At 46.7% G+C, this 21,791-nt stretch overlaps 1 protein-coding gene and 1 pseudogene across 1 annotated transcript; one reads left to right on the forward strand and one right to left on the reverse strand.

Annotated features, from left to right (window-relative positions):
* Positions 1–12,384: 12,384 nt before the first annotated feature.
* Positions 12,385–17,300, reverse strand: LOC133923254 (protein PECTIC ARABINOGALACTAN SYNTHESIS-RELATED-like; annotated as a pseudogene).
* Positions 17,301–17,432: 132 nt separating this feature from the next.
* Positions 17,433–21,791, forward strand: LOC133922643 (uncharacterized). Its single transcript, XM_062368053.1, has 2 exons — positions 17,433–17,733; positions 21,240–21,791. Exons 1-2 carry the CDS (start codon positions 17,581–17,583, stop codon positions 21,603–21,605), a joined length of 519 nt encoding a protein of 172 aa, XP_062224037.1. The 5' UTR covers positions 17,433–17,580; the 3' UTR covers positions 21,606–21,791.

A 21,791-nucleotide genomic window follows, 5' to 3' on the forward strand; every position in this document is an offset into this window, starting at 1 on the left:
GGATACATAAGTTGAGCTTATGGGGGTTGACGGCCCTGGGGGAGGTACACCCGTCCCGCCAGTTCCCACAAGACTTTGCCAGCGGACACACAGTCCAGGAGGCTTAGGGCACAAAGCCAAAACCATTCTTTTAGAAAACACGGGCACACAGCCCACTCACACGCCAAGGAGTTACTCACGCCAAAAGCTAATCATTGTGACCAAACCATAGCATGTCCTTGACCGAGGACACGGCTATCCGGATAGGTTTAACACTCTGCAGAGGTTGTACACTTTACCCACAAGATATGCACGGGCTCCCACCTTAGCAACTGGTGAAGCCGTCATAACGAGACATAACGTCCTCTCAACGAAGCCACAATATCCACCCATGGGGCACTAAGATACCAGGGGCTTTAGAAGAATTACGGGAAAGATCACTTAGCAATCCCAAGGCTTGACTTAGCCTCAACAATATCACCAGCCGGACCTTGGGCTACACACTACCCAGGTCTTCTCCTGGTCCCCATTGCCACTACCGGCCTCCGGGTGGGTACCGCACTAAGTTAGAGGGGTTAGGTCAAGTCCTGCCCATACAGGCCATGTGGTTGTACGAGAGGATACTAGGTGAGATGTCACAGCGAACCGGTCCTTATATGACCGAGGAAAGAGTCTCCCAGCAAGAACACCACAAAGGCGAACCTTGCTCCAAGGTGGCTCCCACCTTTGTGGGGCACCTTACTCACCCTCGTCAACACTACTCTAAAGTTTTCCCAAGAACACAAGTTTTACACGCACAAAGCACCAAGCTCACACCATTCATTTTGTAAAGCATGATCATCATATGTAAATAATCTAGTTCTTTCTTTTGAGCAAAGCAATCCTAAGCATACTAGTAAACAAGCAATCTTCCAAACAATCATTATAGTTGATGTTGGGAATCTTCTAGGGTTTCAACGAAGTAATGGTAACAATGACAAGGCATGGGATAAACAAGCTGGGTTATAACTATTCTAGCATTTCTTTAAGAATCATAGCTATTAATCTAAACATGCATACTCCTATTTTTTGAATCAATGGCTCTACGGGTTGTGTTTAAAAACATGGGATCAACATGGTCAACGGTTGTAGGACTTGCCTTCGTTGAAGTCCTCGCCTGCTCCTTCAAAATCCGGGTCCTCGGGGTCGTCCTCGAATGCTTCTTCCTCTAATAGCCGCAACAACGACAAAGGCACAAGCAAACAATCGACCAAACAACTTACAAAAATTATGAAATTGACATGATTGGATAGATCTCGAATTTAGATGAATATCGGTGGAAGAATCGACGAAAACGGAGTTAGGACGGAGGAGAAACGGGCTTCGGAAGTTTTGCCGGGAGAAAAATTCAGAAAAAGAAAAGAGGGAGAATATTCCAGGAATATTCCACTGAGTCGGCTCGGACTGGACTCGGCTCAGGCTCGCGGGTCGGCTCGGGGATTGGCTCGGCTCGGGTTTTCGGCTCGCGGCTCGGCTCGGGGATCGGCTCGGCTCGGGTTTTCGGCTCGGCTCGGCTCGGTGTCGGTGGGCTCAACAGCCGGCTCGGCTCGGCTCAGGGAACCGGGCCCACCTGTCAGCTGCACAGGGAGAGAGGGTATAAAAGAGAGAGAGCTGAGCAGAGAGAGAGAGAGAGGCGGCTCGGGCACACAGAGAGATCGGGAGGGAGAGAGGGGCGGCTCGGGTGGCGGCGGCGCTGGCGCGGCGGCGGGGGCCAGCGACGGGGTGCTGACCGGAGGGCGGCGGCAGCCGGAGGGAGGCGGCAAGCCTCGCCGGCGGGGCTGGCTGACGGGCGGCCGGCGGCCCGGCGGCTCGGGGACGGGCAGCGGAGGCCGGCGACCGGGAAACGGCGGCGACCGGCGTCAAGGACTAGGTACGCTTCGGGGAAGGGAAAAGAGAGAGAGAGGAAGGGAGGGGAGCTCACCGGCGGCGGGGCTCTCGGAGCGAAGGCGGCGGCGGCACGGGGAGCTCGGGAGAGAGAGAGAGAGATGGCGTGAGAGAGTGAAGTGAGGGAGAGGCACTGTTCACCGCTATAAATAGCGGCCGGCGGGGCGGGAGCAGCGCGCGGGACGAGGAGAGGCGCGCGGGACGAGGAGAGGCGCGCGGGACGAGGAGGCTCGGGGCTCGGAGCGGCGCGGGGCGCGAGGCACGGCGCGGGGCGCGAGGCTCGGGCACGGGGCGCGAGGTCTGCCGGCTCGGCGACGGGACGGCGAGCGGCGCTGCGCGCGGCGATGGGACGGCGGGTCACGGGGAGAGAGAGAAGAGAGAAAGAGAGAGAGAGAGAGAGAAGGGAGAAGGGGGAAAAAATTAGGGATTTGACAAACCTACCCCACTTAGGAAAATCTCGTCCTCGAGATTTGAGGTTCATCTTCGAAGAGGTAGGGGAACTCCTTCCGAAGATCATCTTCACGCTCCCAGGTAGCTTCAGCCTCCGTGTGGTTGCTCCACTGTACTTGACAGAATCTGACCACAGATCTTCTAGTTTGTCGTTCTGTTGTATCCAATATTTTTATGGGTCGCTCTTGGTACCGTAGGTCCGGTTGAAGGTCCATCACTTCTATCGGTACTTGCTCTTCAGGAATCCTTAAGCACTTCTTCAATTGTGATACATGGAAGACGTTGTGGATGTCTGCCATTTCTTCTGGAAGTGCGAGGCGGTATGCCACGGCACCAATCCTGCTTAATATCTTGTATGGTCCAATGTATCGAGGTGCTAACTTCCCTCGAATCCGAAATCGTCGTGTGCCTCTTATCGGCGATACCTTCAGATACACATGATCTCCTGTCTCGAACTCAAGATTTCTTCTTCTAGTGTCGGCATAACTCTTTTGTCTGCTTTGAGCTGCTTTCAAGTTCTCTCTTACTTTGGCTACATGCTCTTCAGCCTCCTTTATCAAGGCTGGTCCATAGAGACAGCGTTCCCCGACTTCAGACCACATAAGAGGGGTTCTGCACTTTCTCCCATATAATGCCTCGAAGGGTGACATCTTCAGGCTTGTCTGATAGCTGTTGTTATAAGAGAACTCTGCATAAGATAAACTTTTCTCCCAATCTTTTCCATATGTGAGCACACAAGCTCTTAGCATATCTTCCAGGATTTGATTTACTCGTTCTGTCTGCCCATCGGTCTGCGGGTGATAGGCTGAGCTGTAGTCCAACTTAGTTCCTAAGGTGGCATGTAGGCTCTTCCAAAATCTTGCGGTGAATTGGCTCCGCGATCTGACACAATTCTACTCGGGATACCATGAAGCTTGAGGATGTTGTCCACATACAACTGTGCTAGCTTATCTCCTCCATATGTTACTTTTACTGGTATAAAATGAGCTACCTTGGTCAAACGGTCTACTATGACCCATATAGAATCATGTCCTCTTTGAGTACGGGGCAATCCCACAACAAAGTCCATCCCGATTTCATCCCACTTCCACACTGGGATAGGAAGTGGTTGCAACAGTCCTGCTGGTTTCTGATGTTCTGCCTTAACCCTCTGGCATATGTCACAGCATGCGACAAATCTAGCTATGTCTTTCTTCATCCCTGACCACCAGTATTTCTCTTTTAAGTCCAGGAACATCTTTGTCGACCCAGGGTGGATCGAATAGGCAGAGTTATGGGCTTCGTCCATAATGAGTTTTCTAAACTCTTCTTTATTAGGTACACAGATCCTATCTTCGTACCATAAGGTTCCTTGGTCATCTATTCGAAATCCAGGTGCCTTGCCTTCTCCGGTTTGAACCTTAATTTTCTGTAGCTCTTCATCTTCTTCTTGAGCTTTTCGGAGTTGGCCTTCTAAGGTAGGTTGGACTATCAAGGTATTGACACAACCTTCATTGACTATTTGGAGGTTTAGGCATTGGATTTCCTTAAGTAGCTCTGGCCTCCGTTTCTGAACTCTTAGGTTGTAGCAATGAGCCTTCCTGCTAAGGGCATCTGCTACGACATTGGCCTTGCCTGGATGATACTGAATATCCAGATTATAGTCCTTAATCAACTCCAACCATCTTCTTTGCCTTAGGTTTAGGTCTGGCTGGGTAAAGATATACTTCAGACTCTTATGATCTGTGAATATCTCACACTTATTTCCAATTAAGTAGTGTCTCCATAGTTTAAGGGCATGCACTACGGCTGCTAGTTCCAAATCATGTGTCGGGTAATTCTTCTCATGCTCCTTCAACTGCCTAGATGCATAGGCAACTACCTTACCATCTTGCATTAGGACACATCCTAATCCTTGCCTAGAGGCATCACAGAACACTGTGAAATCCTTGTGAATATCTGGCAAGGTTAGCACTGGGGCTGTGATTAATCTATCTTTTAGCTCCTGAAAGCTCTTCTCACAAGCCTTGGTCCATTGAAAAGGTTTTTCCTTTTGGGTCAGTTCAGTCATAGGTTTTGCTATCTTCGAGAATCCTTCTATGAACCTCCGATAATATCCTGCCAATCCAAGAAAACTTCTGATTTGTGTTACATTAGTCGGCGGTTTCCAATCCGCGACTGCCTTAACTTTAGTAGGATCCACTGCTACTCCTTCTTCCGTTATGACGTGTCCAAGAAAAGCAACCTTCTTTAGCCAAAATTCACACTTGTTGAATTTGGCATAAAGCTCATGGGCTCTTAACCTTTCTAGGACTATTCTTAGGTGTTGTTCGTGCTCTTCGGCACTCTGAGAGTAGATGAGTATGTCGTCAATGAAGACTACGACAAACTTGTCTAACTCTTCCATGAACACCCTGTTCATTAAGCTCATAAAGTAGGCAGGAGCATTGGTTAATCCAAAGGACATTACTGTGAACTCGTATTGTCCATACCGGGTCACAAAGGCTGTTTTAGGTATGTCACTTTCCCGAACCTTTAGCTGGTAATACCCTGACCTCAAGTCAATCTTAGAGAAGAACTTGGCTCCTTGCAGTTGATCGAAGAGGTCATCGATCCTGGGCAGTGGGTATTTATTCTTTATTGTGACTTCATTTAAGGCTCGGTAGTCTACACACATCCTAAGACCACCATCTTTCTTCTTTACAAACAAGACAGGTGATCCCCATGGGGACGAGCTAGGCCTTATATATCCTTTCTCCTGCAACTCTCCTAGCTGTTTCTTCAATTCCACTAGTTCATTTGCTGCCATACGGTAGGGTCTCTTGGCCATTGGGGTTGTTCCGGGGACAAGATCTATGATGAACTCTATTTCCCGGTCAGGTGGCATTCCAGGTAGTTCCTCTGGGAATACGTCTGGGTACTCCTTTACTATGGGCACTTTGTCCGGAGTGATGGCTTCCAAGTTGCACAACATGTGCTTGGGTTTTGGTCCTTTAGGCTGGCATTCTACTTTAATGCCATGGTGGTTAACTAGGGTGACCTTTCGGGTGCCACAAGCTATGTTGCCTTGACATTTGGCTAACCAATCCATCCCAAGGATGATATCTATTCCATCTGATTGGAGAACCACTAAGTCTGCTAGGAACTCTACCCCACTTATTATAATTTTCACCCGGGGGCATCCTAATATGCACTTAATTTCCGCTCCGGGAGAGCGTATCATAAGGGGGGTCTTAAGCATGACAGTTGGAATTCTATGCTTAGCAACAAACTTTGATGATATGAATGAATGCGAAGCTCCAGAATCAAATAGTACTGTTGCTAGAGTTGAATTGACAATGAACTCACCGAAGACGACGTCCGGTGCTTCCTGGGCATCATGAGCATCGATGTGGTTGACACGGCCTCTTCCAAAGGATTGTGTTGTCCTCTTCTGCTGTCCTGAGGCTTGGGGTCCACCACGTCCAACTCCCGACGCTGCTGTCCTAGCACTTGCTGCGGGGTTTGTCGGGGCTCGTGCTGCGGTAGGGTTCTTGTGTGGGCAGTTGGCTATCATATGCCCGGGCTCTCTACAATTGTAGCAGACTCTGTCCTTGTTTCTCTCTGTCACTTGTGCAACAGTTCCACTGCTATTCTGCTGACTTACTGGGTGCTGGCTGCGGTAGGCTGAATTTGCTGGTTGGTTATATCCCTGAGACCGATACTGCATGGTTGGTTGGTATTTTGGCTTCTGGTGGTAGCTAGGTCTGGGCCTTGCAAACCTCTCTTGCTGCTTCTGCTTCTGTGCCAAAAACTTGCGCTTCCGGTCATTGTCTCCTTCAGTCTTGGCCTCCTCTACGATGATGGCTCGATTCATCATCGTATTGAAGTCCGGGTAGGTACTTGCGGACAAGTGTGTCTTCAGGGTACTGTGCAGTCCTCTTCTAAAACGGTCCTGCTTCTTCTTATCTGTGTTCACATCCTCAGGGGCATATCGAGAGAGCTTTGTGAACTTGCGGATGTACTGATTCACGGTCATGGAACCTTGCTTTAAGTCGCGGAACTCTGCTGCCTTCATCTCGATGATTCCCTCGGGAATGTGATACCTCCTAAATTCCTCCTGGAATTCCTTCCATGTGATGGCACTAGCATCTTCTACTGCTTCTTGGTAGTTTTCCCACCATTCTAGGGCTGCTCCTGTTAGCTGGTGTGATACCAAAAGAACTCTTTCATGGTCGCTGGGGTTTACAACATCCAGCTTCCTGTTTATGCCCCTTAGCCAATCATCTGCTACCAAAGGGTCATCTTCAGTGTGGTCAAAGGTGGCTGGTCTCAGTCTCATGAACTCAGTCATTTTGGGTTGTGGCCCCTGACCATGTCCACGATTGCCTTGAATGCCTTGAGCTATGGCTTCGGTCAGCCGATTTGCCATCAAAGCCACGAGTTCCTCCACCGACGGTGGGGGTGGCAGTTGTCCCCTTAGTTGGTTGTTTTGGCCATAACCTTCTGACTCTTGGTTCACTTCTTCATCATGGTCTAGCTCTTCCATGAGTCTTCTTTGGGCTTGGGGGTATAGCGGAGCTTGCCTAACCCATCCGCCTCGGTTCTGATTTCCTCCCCTGGTCCGTGGTCTTCCCCTGGGTTGGAGTCTCACTTGAATCTCACTAGCGGCCTCATATCCTTCACGAGCTTGACGCCCTTGGCGTGGCTGGATCCGAGCTGTCCTTTTAGGCGGCATCTGCTTGAAGGTAGAGAAAGGTAACGCTCCAGAGGAGACGGCTGACCAAAGGCTACTAGGGTTCTTTAAGGGCACTCGATTAACTAAGGCACACATCATTAGCACAAACATCAATCACATAGCATTACATTACACAAGATTCAGAACAAACACGAGCATTGGAGCTAAGGCTCCAATCAACACAGATCTGCTACAAACACAACACGCTACTACACTACGATACAAGGGTTACATCACTGGGCATACTACTGGAAGTCTGACACGCGGTCGACTGGCGGTTCGTTGATCTTGATGGCGCTCCTGAATTGCGCCGCTGCTGAAGGGGGCTTCAAGGGTGGGTTGCACTCCACTCCGCTGCGAGGTCAATATCATCATGGCTAGCTAGCTCCAAGTCGTTCATCTGACTAAAGGTTCTAGCCATGTCCTCCTCGTAACCATCCAAGTCAATGTTGTTCTCCCCCATGGACTCCTGGCTATCCTCCGAGTTGTCGTCGCGCACAAACTCGCGCTCGAAGGGTTCTTCTTCTTCTTCTTCTTCTTCCTCGGATCCTTCTTCATACATCGGGCCTTCTGGCTCTGCTCCGGGAGCGGGTGGAGGTGGTGGCGGCACCGCGACCGGTGCGGGTATCACTCTGCCAGACGCGATTGCGCTGGCGACTCCTGGGGGCAGGAGGGGAACTCCGGGTAATTCCAAGCGTTGAACGCTGTCAAGAGGAGGCAAGTGGAATGTCCTTTTTCTCGGGGTGAGCTTGCGGTGCGGTCCTCCGTGCGCCCTGTGGCATGTCAAGTAGGCTTGATTGAGCTCCTTGACATAGTGCTCGGAGGTCTCCATAAGGGCCTTGGTCACATCTTCGGCACGCCTTTCTGCAGCTGCGGCCTGCTCTCGGACTTGCTGCAACTGTCTCCGCAGGGCTCTTTCCCGAGTCTCTGAATGCTCTGCTCTTTGAATACTTGCCCTCCACTCGAAGCGGTGGCTTTCGTACAGCTGGTCTAGTGCAAGAAGGTATTTCACTGTAGCAACTAAGGTGGGGTCATCCTCTCGCTGACCCAAGCCTTACAACCTTCTCATCCTGTTGCGCCACACTGGGCGGGACTGGTCACTTACTGGGAAGAATTTCACCGGAGTACGTCCGGTGTCCTTCTCGTGCTTCTCGCAGAAGTGCATTAGGGCTTTACGAGCTGCTGCTTGGTAAGTGTCACTGTATTCTGCCCCATAGGCAACAACACTCCACGGTTGCCAGTCTGTATGCTCGGGTGTCTCGAACACAAGAACATGGACTTCACAATTGCTGGTACCGTGCTCCTGGTACTCCCGCCCACGGTACTCGGGACGCTGAGTATATCCGAACCTCATCAGGGTCTCCCAAAGAATGAGGGGGAAACCCTGCACGTCCAGGCAGTATGTGGCGGTCCATCCTTCTCCTTCCATCTGCCAAGGTTTTAAGGAACAGAAGTGAGTCGGGATTGAGTAAAAACTTTTGTTAAATGAAGCATCAAGGTATATAGGCAATAGGGGTAAGGAAATTTTGTCAAAATAATTTGTAATAAAATTATCACTCGGCCAATCCTAAGGTTTCGCCCTACAGTCAAGCATGGCTCTGATACCACTCTGTCGGACCCCTCCTTTGGGGTCACCTCGTGTAGCTCATACCAGTCCCTGGATCAGTAGCTGGTACGCACGAACTCCAACAGAAGTAGACATCATAGTCATACATTGGATAAATACGATAATAAGGCACAATACAGAGTTCATTACAAAAGAAGCCCGAAGGCATAATCTTACAAACTCTCAGAACACAGCGGAAATACACAAAAGCGACCCAAGCCCTACAGGCAGCTTGAGTGCGGACGAAACCGGCTTCTCTAGTCTTCAGCTCCTTCTTCGGCGAAGTCGGGCTCTGGATCATCTGGATCCACAATAGCAAGTATGAGTACATAAGGTACTCAGCAAGTCCTACCTTAAGGGGAGAAGTTAGATGCTTAAGGGTAGTTCAAGGATAAGGCTGTAGAGTCTTTTAGTTTTTGCGGAAAGCTAGTTTTATTGATGCAGGGTTCATTTTGCAAAGACTAACTTTTAATAAAAACACTTTCAAGAGGGATACATAAGTTGAGCTTATGGGGGTTGACGGCCCTGGGGGAGGTACACCCGTCCCGCCAGTTCCCACAAGACTTTGCCAGCGGACACACAGTCCAGGAGGCTTAGGGCACAAAGCCAAAACCATTCTTTTAGAAAACACGGGCACACAGCCCACTCACACGCCAAGGAGTTACTCACGCCAAAAGCTAATCATTGTGACCAAACCATAGCATGTCCTTGACCGAGGACACGGCTATCCGGATAGGTTTAACACTCTGCAGAGGTTGTACACTTTACCCACAAGATATGCACGGGCTCCCACCTTAGCAACTGGTGAAGCCGTCATAACGAGACATAACGTCCTCTCAACGAAGCCACAATATCCACCCATGGGGCACTAAGATACCAGGGGCTTTAGAAGAATTACGGGAAAGATCACTTAGCAATCCCAAGGCTTGACTTAGCCTCAACAATATCACCAGCCGGACCTTGGGCTACACACTACCCAGGTCTTCTCCTGGTCCCCATTGCCACTACCGGCCTCCGGGTGGGTACCGCACTAAGTTAGAGGGGTTAGGTCAAGTCCTGCCCATACAGGCCATGTGGTTGTACGAGAGGATACTAGGTGAGATGTCACAGCGAACCGGTCCTTATATGACCGAGGAAAGAGTCTCCCAGCAAGAACACCACAAAGGCGAACCTTGCTCCAAGGTGGCTCCCACCTTTGTGGGGCACCTTACTCACCCTCGTCAACACTACTCTAAAGTTTTCCCAAGAACACAAGTTTTACACGCACAAAGCACCAAGCTCACACCATTCATTTTGTAAAGCATGATCATCATATGTAAATAATCTAGTTCTTTCTTTTGAGCAAAGCAATCCTAAGCATACTAGTAAACAAGCAATCTTCCAAACAATCATTATAGTTGATGTTGGGAATCTTCTAGGGTTTCAACGAAGTAATGGTAACAATGACAAGGCATGGGATAAACAAGCTGGGTTATAACTATTCTAGCATTTCTTTAAGAATCATAGCTATTAATCTAAACATGCATACTCCTATTTTTTGAATCAATGGCTCTACGGGTTGTGTTTAAAAACATGGGATCAACATGGTCAACGGTTGTAGGACTTGCCTTCGTTGAAGTCCTCGCCTGCTCCTTCAAAATCCGGGTCCTCGGGGTCGTCCTCGAATGCTTCTTCCTCTAATAGCCGCAACAACGACAAAGGCACAAGCAAACAATCGACCAAACAACTTACAAAAATTATGAAATTGACATGATTGGATAGATCTCGAATTTAGATGAATATCGGTGGAAGAATCGACGAAAACGGAGTTAGGACGGAGGAGAAACGGGCTTCGGAAGTTTTGCCGGGAGAAAAATTCAGAAAAAGAAAAGAGGGAGAATATTCCAGGAATATTCCACTGAGTCGGCTCGGACTGGACTCGGCTCAGGCTCGCGGGTCGGCTCGGGGATTGGCTCGGCTCGGGTTTTCGGCTCGCGGCTCGGCTCGGGGATCGGCTCGGCTCGGGTTTTCGGCTCGGCTCGGCTCGGTGTCGGTGGGCTCAACAGCCGGCTCGGCTCGGCTCAGGGAACCGGGCCCACCTGTCAGCTGCACAGGGAGAGAGGGTATAAAAGAGAGAGAGCTGAGCAGAGAGAGAGAGAGAGGCGGCTCGGGCACACAGAGAGATCGGGAGGGAGAGAGGGGCGGCTCGGGTGGCGGCGGCGCTGGCGCGGCGGCGGGGGCCAGCGACGGGGTGCTGACCGGAGGGCGGCGGCAGCCGGAGGGAGGCGGCAAGCCTCGCCGGCGGGGCTGGCTGACGGGCGGCCGGCGGCCCGGCGGCTCGGGGACGGGCGGCGGAGGCCGGCGACCGGGAAACGGCGGCGACCGGCGTCAAGGACTAGGTACGCTTCGGGGAAGGGAAAAGAGAGAGAGAGGAAGGGAGGGGAGCTCACCGGCGGCGGGGCTCTCGGAGCGAAGGCGGCGGCGGCACGGGGAGCTCGGGAGAGAGAGAGAGAGATGGCGTGAGAGAGTGAAGTGAGGGAGAGGCACTGTTCACCGCTATAAATAGCGGCCGGCGGGGCGGGAGCAGCGCGCGGGACGAGGAGAGGCGCGCGGGACGAGGAGAGGCGCGCGGGACGAGGAGGCTCGGGGCTCGGAGCGGCGCGGGGTGCGAGGCACGGCGCGGGGCGCGAGGCTCGGGCACGGGGCGCGAGGTCTGCCGGCTCGGCGACGGGACGGCGAGCGGCGCTGCGCGCGGCGATGGGACGGCGGGTCACGGGGAGAGAGAGAAGAGAGAAAGAGAGAGAGAGAGAAGGGAGAAGGGGGAAAAAATTAGGGATTTGACAGTCGGACTCGAGGATCATGGACCCGCCGGCGCCGATCCAGTGGCCCGGCGGCGCGGCCAAGGCGACGGCGGAGACGCGCGCGGCGAGGAGTGCGTTGGCCGTGTGAGCGAGCGTGGCGGTGTAAGGGACCTCCACCAGCCGGCGCTTGGCGCGCGCCAGCTCCGCCACCTTGCGCTCACGGAGCACGCCGCACAGCCCCGCGCGCGCCTTCTTGTTGCTCTCGTTGCCGCCGCCGGCGACGACGTCCTTGTCGCCGCCGTGGTCGTGCAGAGCTTCCTGCTGCCGCTGCTCATCTGCGGGTGCTCTCAGCTGCGCCATTGCTGACCACTCTTCTACTCTTTTGTGCGTGAGATTAGCGAACTAGTAGCCTTCTTCGAGAATGGAGCAAATAGCTTTCGAGTTGGAGTACGTGGCGAGGAGGGAGGGTGCATGGCTCTGCCGAGCTGCCGCGTGGAAAGAAACGTTACGACTAGCGAGTTCAAAGACGGGTTCTCTAGTCCACATCATGTCTGAAGAAAAAATCTAGGAGTACTTGTATGTTGTATCTCTGCAAAATTATGGAATGATTTCCTGGTTGAGTTTGGCAAATCCAAAACAGGTTCTGGAATGGAAAGCATCTCGCTAATATTATTTGTAAGGAACAATTTGTTAGGTATAATTATAAAAATTAAAAAATACTATTGCTACGAAGATGACACGTGAATCCTAATCAAGATATCATCCTTGCAAACGGTGTTATTTTTCAATATAAATATTTTTACAAAGCAAGTCAAGAACTCATCTATGTGAGACTACAGTCTACAGATAAGGTCGACAAACTATCTAAGAAGTAATAAACAAAACCGAAGAAAAGAAAAAGAAATTGCAAGTACTGAACAGGTTAATGGGCTCGCTTGAGACGGTCTCGCTCAGGCTCTGCACATGCAAGGGGTGAGCGGGTTCTCCCAGAGGTCGTAGCTGGGAAAGGTGGGCTCGGGGAGGCCGGTGCGTGACGACGACGTCCTCGGCGAAGGAGGCCCAGCCCATGTCGGGGTCGCCCAGGGACTTGGACATGAGTCCCTTGTCCGGCTTCACCGACTTAGAGCCGGTGCCCCGCGTACCGCCGCGCGCCGACGATGAGCTTGGCGAAGTTGCCGCCGTGCGTCATCACGAACACGTCCGACCGCAGGCACACCAGGAAGTCCAGCGCCGCCAGGCTCGTCACGTGCCGACGGAACGGCGCCAGCTCCTCCTTCGTCACCTGCAATGCACAATGCTCAATGCAGGTCATGGCTGGCTGGTTTAAGCTCGGTAGAATAGAATGGGAATGGTTCAAGCAAACACATAGTTTTAGACAATGTTTTTGCCATGCTTTTTTCCGATGAAGGCAGCGAAAAATATGTCGCTATTGAACTGTGGATTTGTGCTTACCAAGTTGGGGACATGTTCCTAAGGGGGCCATCCAATTTTTGCCACCATACATTTGCCCTGACACAATATATATCTATGTTCTACTTGTATATCTCAGTGCTCCAAGGATGATAGCTCTCTCACCCGCCTCAAGAGAGCAACGCCCTTCTTTTCTCTTCTATAGTGCCAGTGGGCATAGATGAGATCTATTCTGCATGCGAAATTGCAAACACAAAAAGAAATATATTTGTTAGAATGATATAATATATGCTTTATGTCTTCTTTTTAACTCAAACACAACAATTTTTTCAAGACTAGCGATACCTTGTAGCACCTTGACCATTCTTTATGCATGTAAGCGGCCATCATTGCCTTCTCCTCTAGTGTGCCAGCAAAATCACAGAAGGAAAGACCCACCATTCCTTTCTCAAATCTCAAATGAAGAGCCCTTTAAAAGGAAGTGACAATATTTGATTATGAAATAAACTTATGACTGTCAAGTGTCAACTTCAACTAAGTTGGATAAAATACTAGCTTGCATGTATGGATTTACGCTGCCAGTTCGATTCCTCATTCTAGTTGCAAGCTTATCATACCTAAAATAATATCGAGTAGGAACTTTAGCGCGTGATAGTTAACTCTGCATCTGAGCCGGTTAATCTCCATTGTAACATTATCATACCTAAAATTGAAGCTTTACATTAGCTTTAGTTTGTTCAATTCCTAGGGGAAAGATATAACAAATTGTACAGCCTCCCTTTACAACATCATAGAAGCTGATAGGATATTCTGAATTACAAAATTAAATAAACAAAAAATTGCCAAAATAGCTGCATTCAAAAGTTTACTTACCCTAACCTGTCGACAAATGACTTAATAGATATTATTTTTTTCTCTTTAATCCTCGGAAGTACATTATCAATATAAAATTAGGTACATGCATACTTTGGGATGTTTTTTACAATACACATGTTATAGATATGTAATTCAATATTCATTCAAATGGAGTGAAAAACTCAATCAAATAAAAGATGACTATAATAGAGTCGGTTGATCCCAAACACTCAAATTACTCTGTTAGAAGCAAGTATGCACAATGGGATTTTAAAAAAAAGTTGACATGAAATAAGACAAGGCAAGGCAATAGCTAATGAGAAACAAAAACAGTACCAACAATATATGAGTCTTCATTTTCACTTTGCAAGAAGGAAACCAACAAATAGGTGTGTTGATCTACATGTTGGTCAAGCCATGTAAAAACAAATTGTTTGAAGATCTGTTTAACTGGTTATGTATAATTCACTCCATCCAGTTAGACATGAAAACACACTTTGTATAGTGATTTTAAACACTCTCAATCCAATTGAACAATTAATGTGAACATGTCATGTCTTACCTATATTTTATTTTGAGAAAGAAAAACATTATCATCTGAGGAAAGGCTATCTCAAATCTTTAAAATAAAATAAATGAGTCTTGAAAAAATCAGCTAAGAATACACGAGCAATTGAAAATGACACTATAGCAACATCAACAGACTTAAATTTTCCCACACTTAACAAGATGATATAGCCAAAATCATAAATAAGTACTCCTGATGACAGAAAATAGTCTAATAATAATATAAAGTTCATTATCAACAGTATTTGCACATTGTAACATCAATTTCTGAAAGTTTAGGTAGTTATGACAATAAGTAAGCCAAAATGTAGAACCTATTTTATGCTAGTGAAAAGCTCATCTTTCTCTATGAACCAATTAGGGATGTCTCGCACAATACGTACACCATCCTTCAAATAGTTTATAAAATGTTTAACATCAAGATATCTTTAAATTTCCTGCAGAGTGTATAAATGTTCTCCACAATGAAGGCAATATGGTATAAAGCAAAATGCAACACATATAAGGGCTAAAATCAGGTGAAAGTTCTTAAGGGAATTGTGATTCTTTGTTATATGATATCCCCTAGCAATTATTTATGTGTACAGTTCCCATTATGGGATCAAGAAATTTTCAGACCTACTATACATGTTATTGCAAACTTCTGGGTTTGCAAGCTTCACAGCCACAAGAACTACTGAAAACGTGCCAAAAATGATAACTTGGAGTCCTAGTCTCTATGATCTAATATACTAGTTTAGATGCATTTCCATCACAGAATCAACATAGTTTCCTTAGCTGATTTATCAACTAAAAATTGACTTCTATCACAATGACTACGAATTTTTCAGGCAACAAATACATTGTGGCACGTTTGGTAGGATCAAATAATCAACTATGCATATATCTTTTCTTTTTTGCCAAGCAATCATCACTTCACTAGTACAGCATCATAGGGGATTTGCCCACGATGAGGATATTCCATGACAAGACAACACTATAATCATAAGTGAAGCATGAGAAATGAAGCAATGATGTCTAGAAGGGCATACTTTGATGATTCAGTAATAGCATGACAAATATAACGATCTTCTGAAAGAAATTAATACTCACTCATGATTTATATTACACATATAATCATTCAGTGTGGGTACTTAGCTAATGTATAACCATTATGGATATTTGGAACAACGTTGGGGTTTCTGACAACTAGCAAGAAAGACCTAAAACAACCTTTTCAAGTTTCAGCAACTCTGACAAGATTACAGATTTGTTGAAATAATAGTTGTTCCTTTTAACATCCTAATTGAATGCTCAATTTATAGAAAACTAGAGTTCTAGTGAACCAGGTTTTATAGAACTATCTAGTAAATAACAGTAAGGAAATAGACGTAAAAGAAATCAAAACATGGAATAACACTTACGTCTTGTCTTTCCATATTTGGTCCTACTTTAGAACCGGTAAAATAAGTGTTGCGCTTATTATCTTAGCAATAGCAACAATATTACATATCTGTAGAAGCCAGAACACCAAATATGGAAAATTAACTGATGAGTCTTTGATGTAACTAGAACCTCTTTCATTCTTTTTTTCTTTTCTTTTGAAAGGAGTAGTTGAAACTCTATACCATCTTAGAAAGCTAATAAACAAAGCTCAAGAAATAGACATGATTTTCTTAGAAAAGACCCTAATATGTATTAAATAATAGTTTTTTATATAAAAAATCAAGCTTTAGTAGGTAATGACAAACACAAGCTATCAAAAGGAATCCGACGTAAAGGGGACTCAAAGCTATCCTTCGTCGACTCTAAGTGGTCGTAGAAGCTATTGTCGGAGAATCCGACATAAACATGAGCCCGAGACATGATTAATCCTGTGAAATAGAAGAAGGCTCCTACCTGATGCGTCAACTGTCGAAGATTAGTTCCTGACAATATGTCCGTAAATTGATTGGGTACCTTCGAGTGCAGGGATTAATCACGAGACGAGACAATCGATGTATATAAGTTCGGACCTCTGATTGGAGTAATACCCTACGTCTTGTGGGGGTGTTATTGCCGTATATTGATGATCTTGAGTACAAGCAATGTGGCTAAAACTATTACAGAGAATAGATCAGATCTAATCTAACATAAGGCTAAAGTCACTGAATATCTTCTCTGCTAGGGTCTTGATTCTTGCCTCGAGTTCTCTCGCGTGTTTCGTGTTGTTCTCCCTCAGTCTTATATAGGGTGAGGTACCGACTCCTATCCAGTCGTAGTCGAAAGAGAGTTATCTTTCTTAACGTCCAAGTAGATAAATCTGTTTTGAATACTGATCGTATCGGGTTGGGTAACCAATCTAAACCTTCATGATATGTACTTCCTTAATTCCTGGTATATCAGATACCGCTGATTCAGTTCCGTGATATTTAAAGCTTCATAATATTTGTTGTACATACCCTGTCTATGTGTGATATACTCCTTATGCACATATACTCTAAAAGTTAAATATTCGACAGATATCCCGTTGCTAGTAATAAAGTTACTTGGTTTTTGTTCGCATAATCTAAGCAGTCCGTGATTAAGTGACACATAGAGTATAGATGTTCCGATCGTGTTGCCAGCGAAAGAAGGGTAGTGTAAGGGCATTTGATTATTTTTACCAATCCTACAGAGCGGTAATTACTGATATGTGAAGCCATTTAAGTCTCTGATAGTGGGTTAGAGTCGAATTTTTGTCACACAAGAGAGTTATAAATTACTTCTTTCGACTATAAATACTTATTATTTTAATCAAGATCTATTTGAACTTTTAGAATTTTAACCATTAATAATTTTTAAAATATTTAGTTTAGAAATATAAAAATCACACGTATAGATTTATTTTTAAAAATATTTTTATAATATTATATTTTTATTAAATATCATAACTATATTTAAAAAAATAATATAAAAATAATACAGAAAAAATTAAAAACGATAAATATTTATGATCGAAGAGAGAATTAAATTATCCTATCAAGAGGGTGTTATTAAAAGTGGCGATAGAATGGCTTACATGTTTGATCTGCATTCCTTGCTACGAATTTTCCGAAACTTTTTGCTCCTTCTCAAAATTTTCCAATAAAACGTTGAAGTTTTATTAAAGGAATACATGCGGTCATTTCCGTTCTCGTGCGTCTTTTTCTGGAAGTGGAGTAGCAGCCGAACATAAAAGCCGCCACCCACACCTGGAGGCATCTGGAGGCGAGTGGCGTCGCAGCCGCAGCCGCAGCCGCAGCCAGCAGCGACCAGCTCCCCGCGGCGGCGAAGCACAGGAGCGAGGGGCGTCGAGCGAGATTGAGGCGCCGCCGATGGACCCGCCCGACGTCGAGATGGAGCCCGCGCAGTCCCAGCCCCAGCCTCCGCCGGCGGCGCCGGCACCGGCAACAGGGGAGGGGTGGAGCATGCTGTCCCGCGCCCGCGCGCTGCTCGAGGAGGGCAAGCCGTCCCTCGCGCTGCAGGCGGTGAGACCTCTCTCCGTCTCCCTTCCTCGTTCCGTCTCCATTTTGCGTGATTGTGTGTCGTGCGCTCGTCTCCACCATCTCCAGGTCATGGGATGGGGAATCGTCGGGGTTTACGTCGCTCATCTTACCCGTCGGAGGTTGATCGATCGCTCGGTTAGACGATCGCTTCGGGTTTTCTCTGGTTCGATCTCGGTTAGGGTCGTCCTTTCCATGGCGTCTTCCCGGCTTGAGGCTTCGCACGGAGAGAGCGGAGGGGATTTAGGTGTGATCCGTTCTAGGTCTTAGGGTTTGGAATTAATTAGGTATGCTTCATTCTAGAGGATGCTATGGTTAGGTGCTTGGGTGCCTTCCTACTTTTGCACCTATTCCTTTCGGGTCTGCTGTCTACCTGTTTTTAGGCTACCAAAAAGGAGTATTCGCCCGCTTCTCCTCAAGAGGAGGAAGAATGGAACCTCGTCGATTTATGCACACATCTTGACTACCGCTGTTCTCCCCTCTCTGGAGCTCTTGTAACTTTTGCTCATCGAAATGTGTGGTTCCAGAATCCGTACTTCCAGTATGCTCGCTGCTCGTGGTGTTGAACAGGCAGCATGTTCCTCACCATTTCAATGTGCAATTCGCAAATGAATTATCAGTAGGATAGTGAGTAAGCACTGAAGGCATTGCGTACAGACACATGCAGTGTAATGAAAAGCTATTATGCTGATCCTAGTCAGCTCATCTGTCAGATTTCCTTCATACTGTTGATTTGAGTACAGTAGCTGATAAGACCTCGCAAATTGCATGCCTAACTCTGTTGGTATCATATGCATTGATAATTAGGGTCTGTTTCTGATACAGTTTCCATTTTCACTATGTCCTTTCCATTAGATTTTGTTCCCCTAATTTGTTTGCAATCCAGATAATGAAAGGTCGTGAAATGTAGTGGCTATCATTAGTAATCCTATTATCCATATGGCTTTAAATTTAGGAAATGTGGCTTACAGCTAAAGTTAATTTGTGAAAGATAATAACATTTAATCAAGCTTGTCTGAAGTGGAAAATTGCCTCACCTTTCCTCGCTCTGCCATAAAATTTGCTATTTATAAAGGTCCACATGAATTACATCAGTTAATGCTATCCATAGACTTTGCATGCTTCTAAAAGTTAGTCTTTTGTATTTTTTCTTTAGGACTTCCAAGGATATGGCACTCATCCAAGCTTAGGATGAGACACTACCACTCCCATATCTCACTGAATTGTGGCCCCATATTCAGCATGTCAGTGAGGCATGTAGTAGCACATTCTGAAACTTGATTTAGTGGAGTTGCATATCGTGGAAATCCCTTTTCCTTTCCCCTCTATTAACATGGAGATTTATTGATTTTCCCTTTTTGTAAATGCTATGTTTCTGATGATCGAACTATTGAGATTTTATCAAGCCATATTGATTTAAATAAAATGCTTAACATGCATTGGAGCATGATCTTAATTCAATGACAGCTTTGATGCACCTCAGCTTGTGCAGCCTCTTATATTCTTTGCAAAACTGGTGGTTTCCTATCTTATATGGGCAGAGTACACTTGATAATGTTTATTCTTCCACAATGTCAACCATTTTGGCCTTTCAAAAATGACCATCAAGACTAGGGGCGCAAGTGGGGCGGGCTATGCCGCTAATCAGCTGGGTCAGCCTGCACCGCGAGCCCACATTGCACCGCGAAGCAGGCTGCTTCGCTGAAGCGGTTTATGCGGGCAGAACTATGGGACCCAGCGGTGCTGTAAGCCCGCAACAACCATGAAACCTCAACTCGATGAGCGGAGGGGAGCTGCTGCGGAGGGCATCTATGCAAAGCATGGTGAGCCCCAGCCGCACCGTCGCCGACGAGTCCGCTGCCGCCCTTCTCGTCCATGCACCCTCCGCCTCTGCCCCCTCCAGATCGATTGGAACGAATCAATCCGTGAGCAGCGTGTGCAAGAATGGAAGGATCAAGCAAGCAAGCAACCTTGAAAGAGGCGGCGGCAAATGAAGAGAACAAAAGCTCGATCGGCTTCCATCCCCTTCCCTCTTTCCCAGTTCCCTGTGTAGATTTTTTAATTTCCAATTTCTCTTTTTTTCTTTTGTCCTTCTCCCTCTGCTAGTTCTCCAGCTGAGATGAAGAAAACTTTGTACTTCTGAAGCTAGGCATACCAACCAATACGCAGAGCAGAGAGTCCAGTAGGATCATCTCAAGGGTTGTTCTTGCATCCTCAAATTAAATTCATTTTTGTAAAGAGATTCCAAAAAAAGGATGAATCAATGAGAGAAATCATTCATTGTTTCTTGCAAAGTAGCTAGACTTCGCTCAGTTAAGCTCTAGTCAGTATTTTGATACAATACTCTAATCTAATGCTAGTCTGTTAGTATTAGCAGATGCTAATTTTTGTTGCGTTTGTTTGGGTTCTTGTTCAGGGGAGGGAGGATTAGAGAAGGCATAGAGCCATGGACGAAACATAATTACGATATGCTTACCTCGTCTGCAGCTAGCTGCAAGGCATGCGACGCTTTAGTGGGCCGCCGCGAAACCTGCAAAAACCTTTGCGGTTGCGTGGGGGTTGCCGCTTTTGTCCGCGTAGTGCTCGCGACTGCTGCGGAAGTGGGGCGAGCAGCCGCAACCCGCCCCACCTGCATCCTTAATCAAGACCTTTTACTGATGGTTAAGAGTAAAACTAAACGATAGAGCAGAAAAGGATTGAACGAGAAGAATTAGTGTTTACTACCTTGATAAAACTATTTGAGTCTACGGTGCTAATTTTTGACAGGGAGTACAGGAAAATATAGGTCTAAAGTAAATCTTACTACATATTTATTAGCATGCAATGTAGTATTAAAATTTTCATACCTGTTTGCATTGAACATCTATGGCATCGTACCTGATGCATCAGATGGATCCAAATGGAAATGCTTGACCTTTGTGAGGGTCGAAGTAGAAAGCTAGTGGAAAATGCTGTACTTCCCAACTGCAACAGTGCAGTACTTTGTTAGCACTTCCTGCCTGCTTCATAGCTATGTAAATGGAACTGACTTTTCACACTGACCACTAATAAACCTGTGCAAATTGTACCAGCAGTTCTACAATGTAATGTTATGCCCTCTTTCAAAAATGTAAGGTTATGCCCTTGTGGCCTGTGAGATCCCACAATTGTGGTGATGTGTCCCCATTATAAGTTTATAACATCGTAAGATTGGTTCCGGGTAATGGATCTAACACTTGCAATGTGACAAGTTAATCAAACATTCTGTTTGTATTTTAATGGAATTTTCATTTTTATCCTTTTTTAAGACTTCTGTTTCACTGCTTTTTTCTTACGTATCTCATTGAGTGAGACTGACTGCTGCTTGTTTGTGATGTATTATGATGGGACCTGTGATAATTAATGCTAGCCGTTCAAGCTTTCCTTGTTTCATGAAGGCTCATTTCTCTCTGTTATTTTTTTTTGGCAGATCTTTTCTCTGTTATTGATTCTGAAATTCTAAATTTATGCAGGTTCTCCTGGCCATAAGATCTCAAGGTGGTGAACAAGCTCTCGTCCAGACATTGAACCGTGCGCGTGAACTCTATACTCAGAGATCGCAGGCCACTGCTAGTGTTGATGAGCTCGCCTCTTTGCTTGCACAATGTGCTATAGCAGAGGCTCAGTCAACAAATGCTCACCCTCCACAAGGACCTGGATCTGACCCTGTCATGATGTTGGATTCTGATGAGGCTTGCATTCTTGCTGAGAGTGGAAGGAAGCAGATCATCTTGGATGCGTTTGCCGATGGAAGCAGCTTCATTTGCTTGAAATGTGGTGGGCTATTTAGCACATCTCGCAAAGATGAGCACTTGGCCTACTGGTGCGGGACTGCATGATCCTGGTGACATATCTGTGGTCACCCCAAGCGATGATCATGATACCCGTGAGATTTTGTAAAAACATCTTTCTCTTCCGATTACCGCTCCTTTACTACTGGGATGCCAGAGATGCATCTTCTGTTCACCGTAGCAAATGCATTGCCAACGCCAAACATTATGAAGTAAAAGAATTCCATCCCTATC

Source organism: Phragmites australis, chromosome 6 (assembly GCF_958298935.1).
Source record: "Phragmites australis chromosome 6, lpPhrAust1.1, whole genome shotgun sequence".
Lineage (NCBI taxonomy): Eukaryota > Viridiplantae > Streptophyta > Magnoliopsida > Poales > Poaceae > Phragmites > Phragmites australis.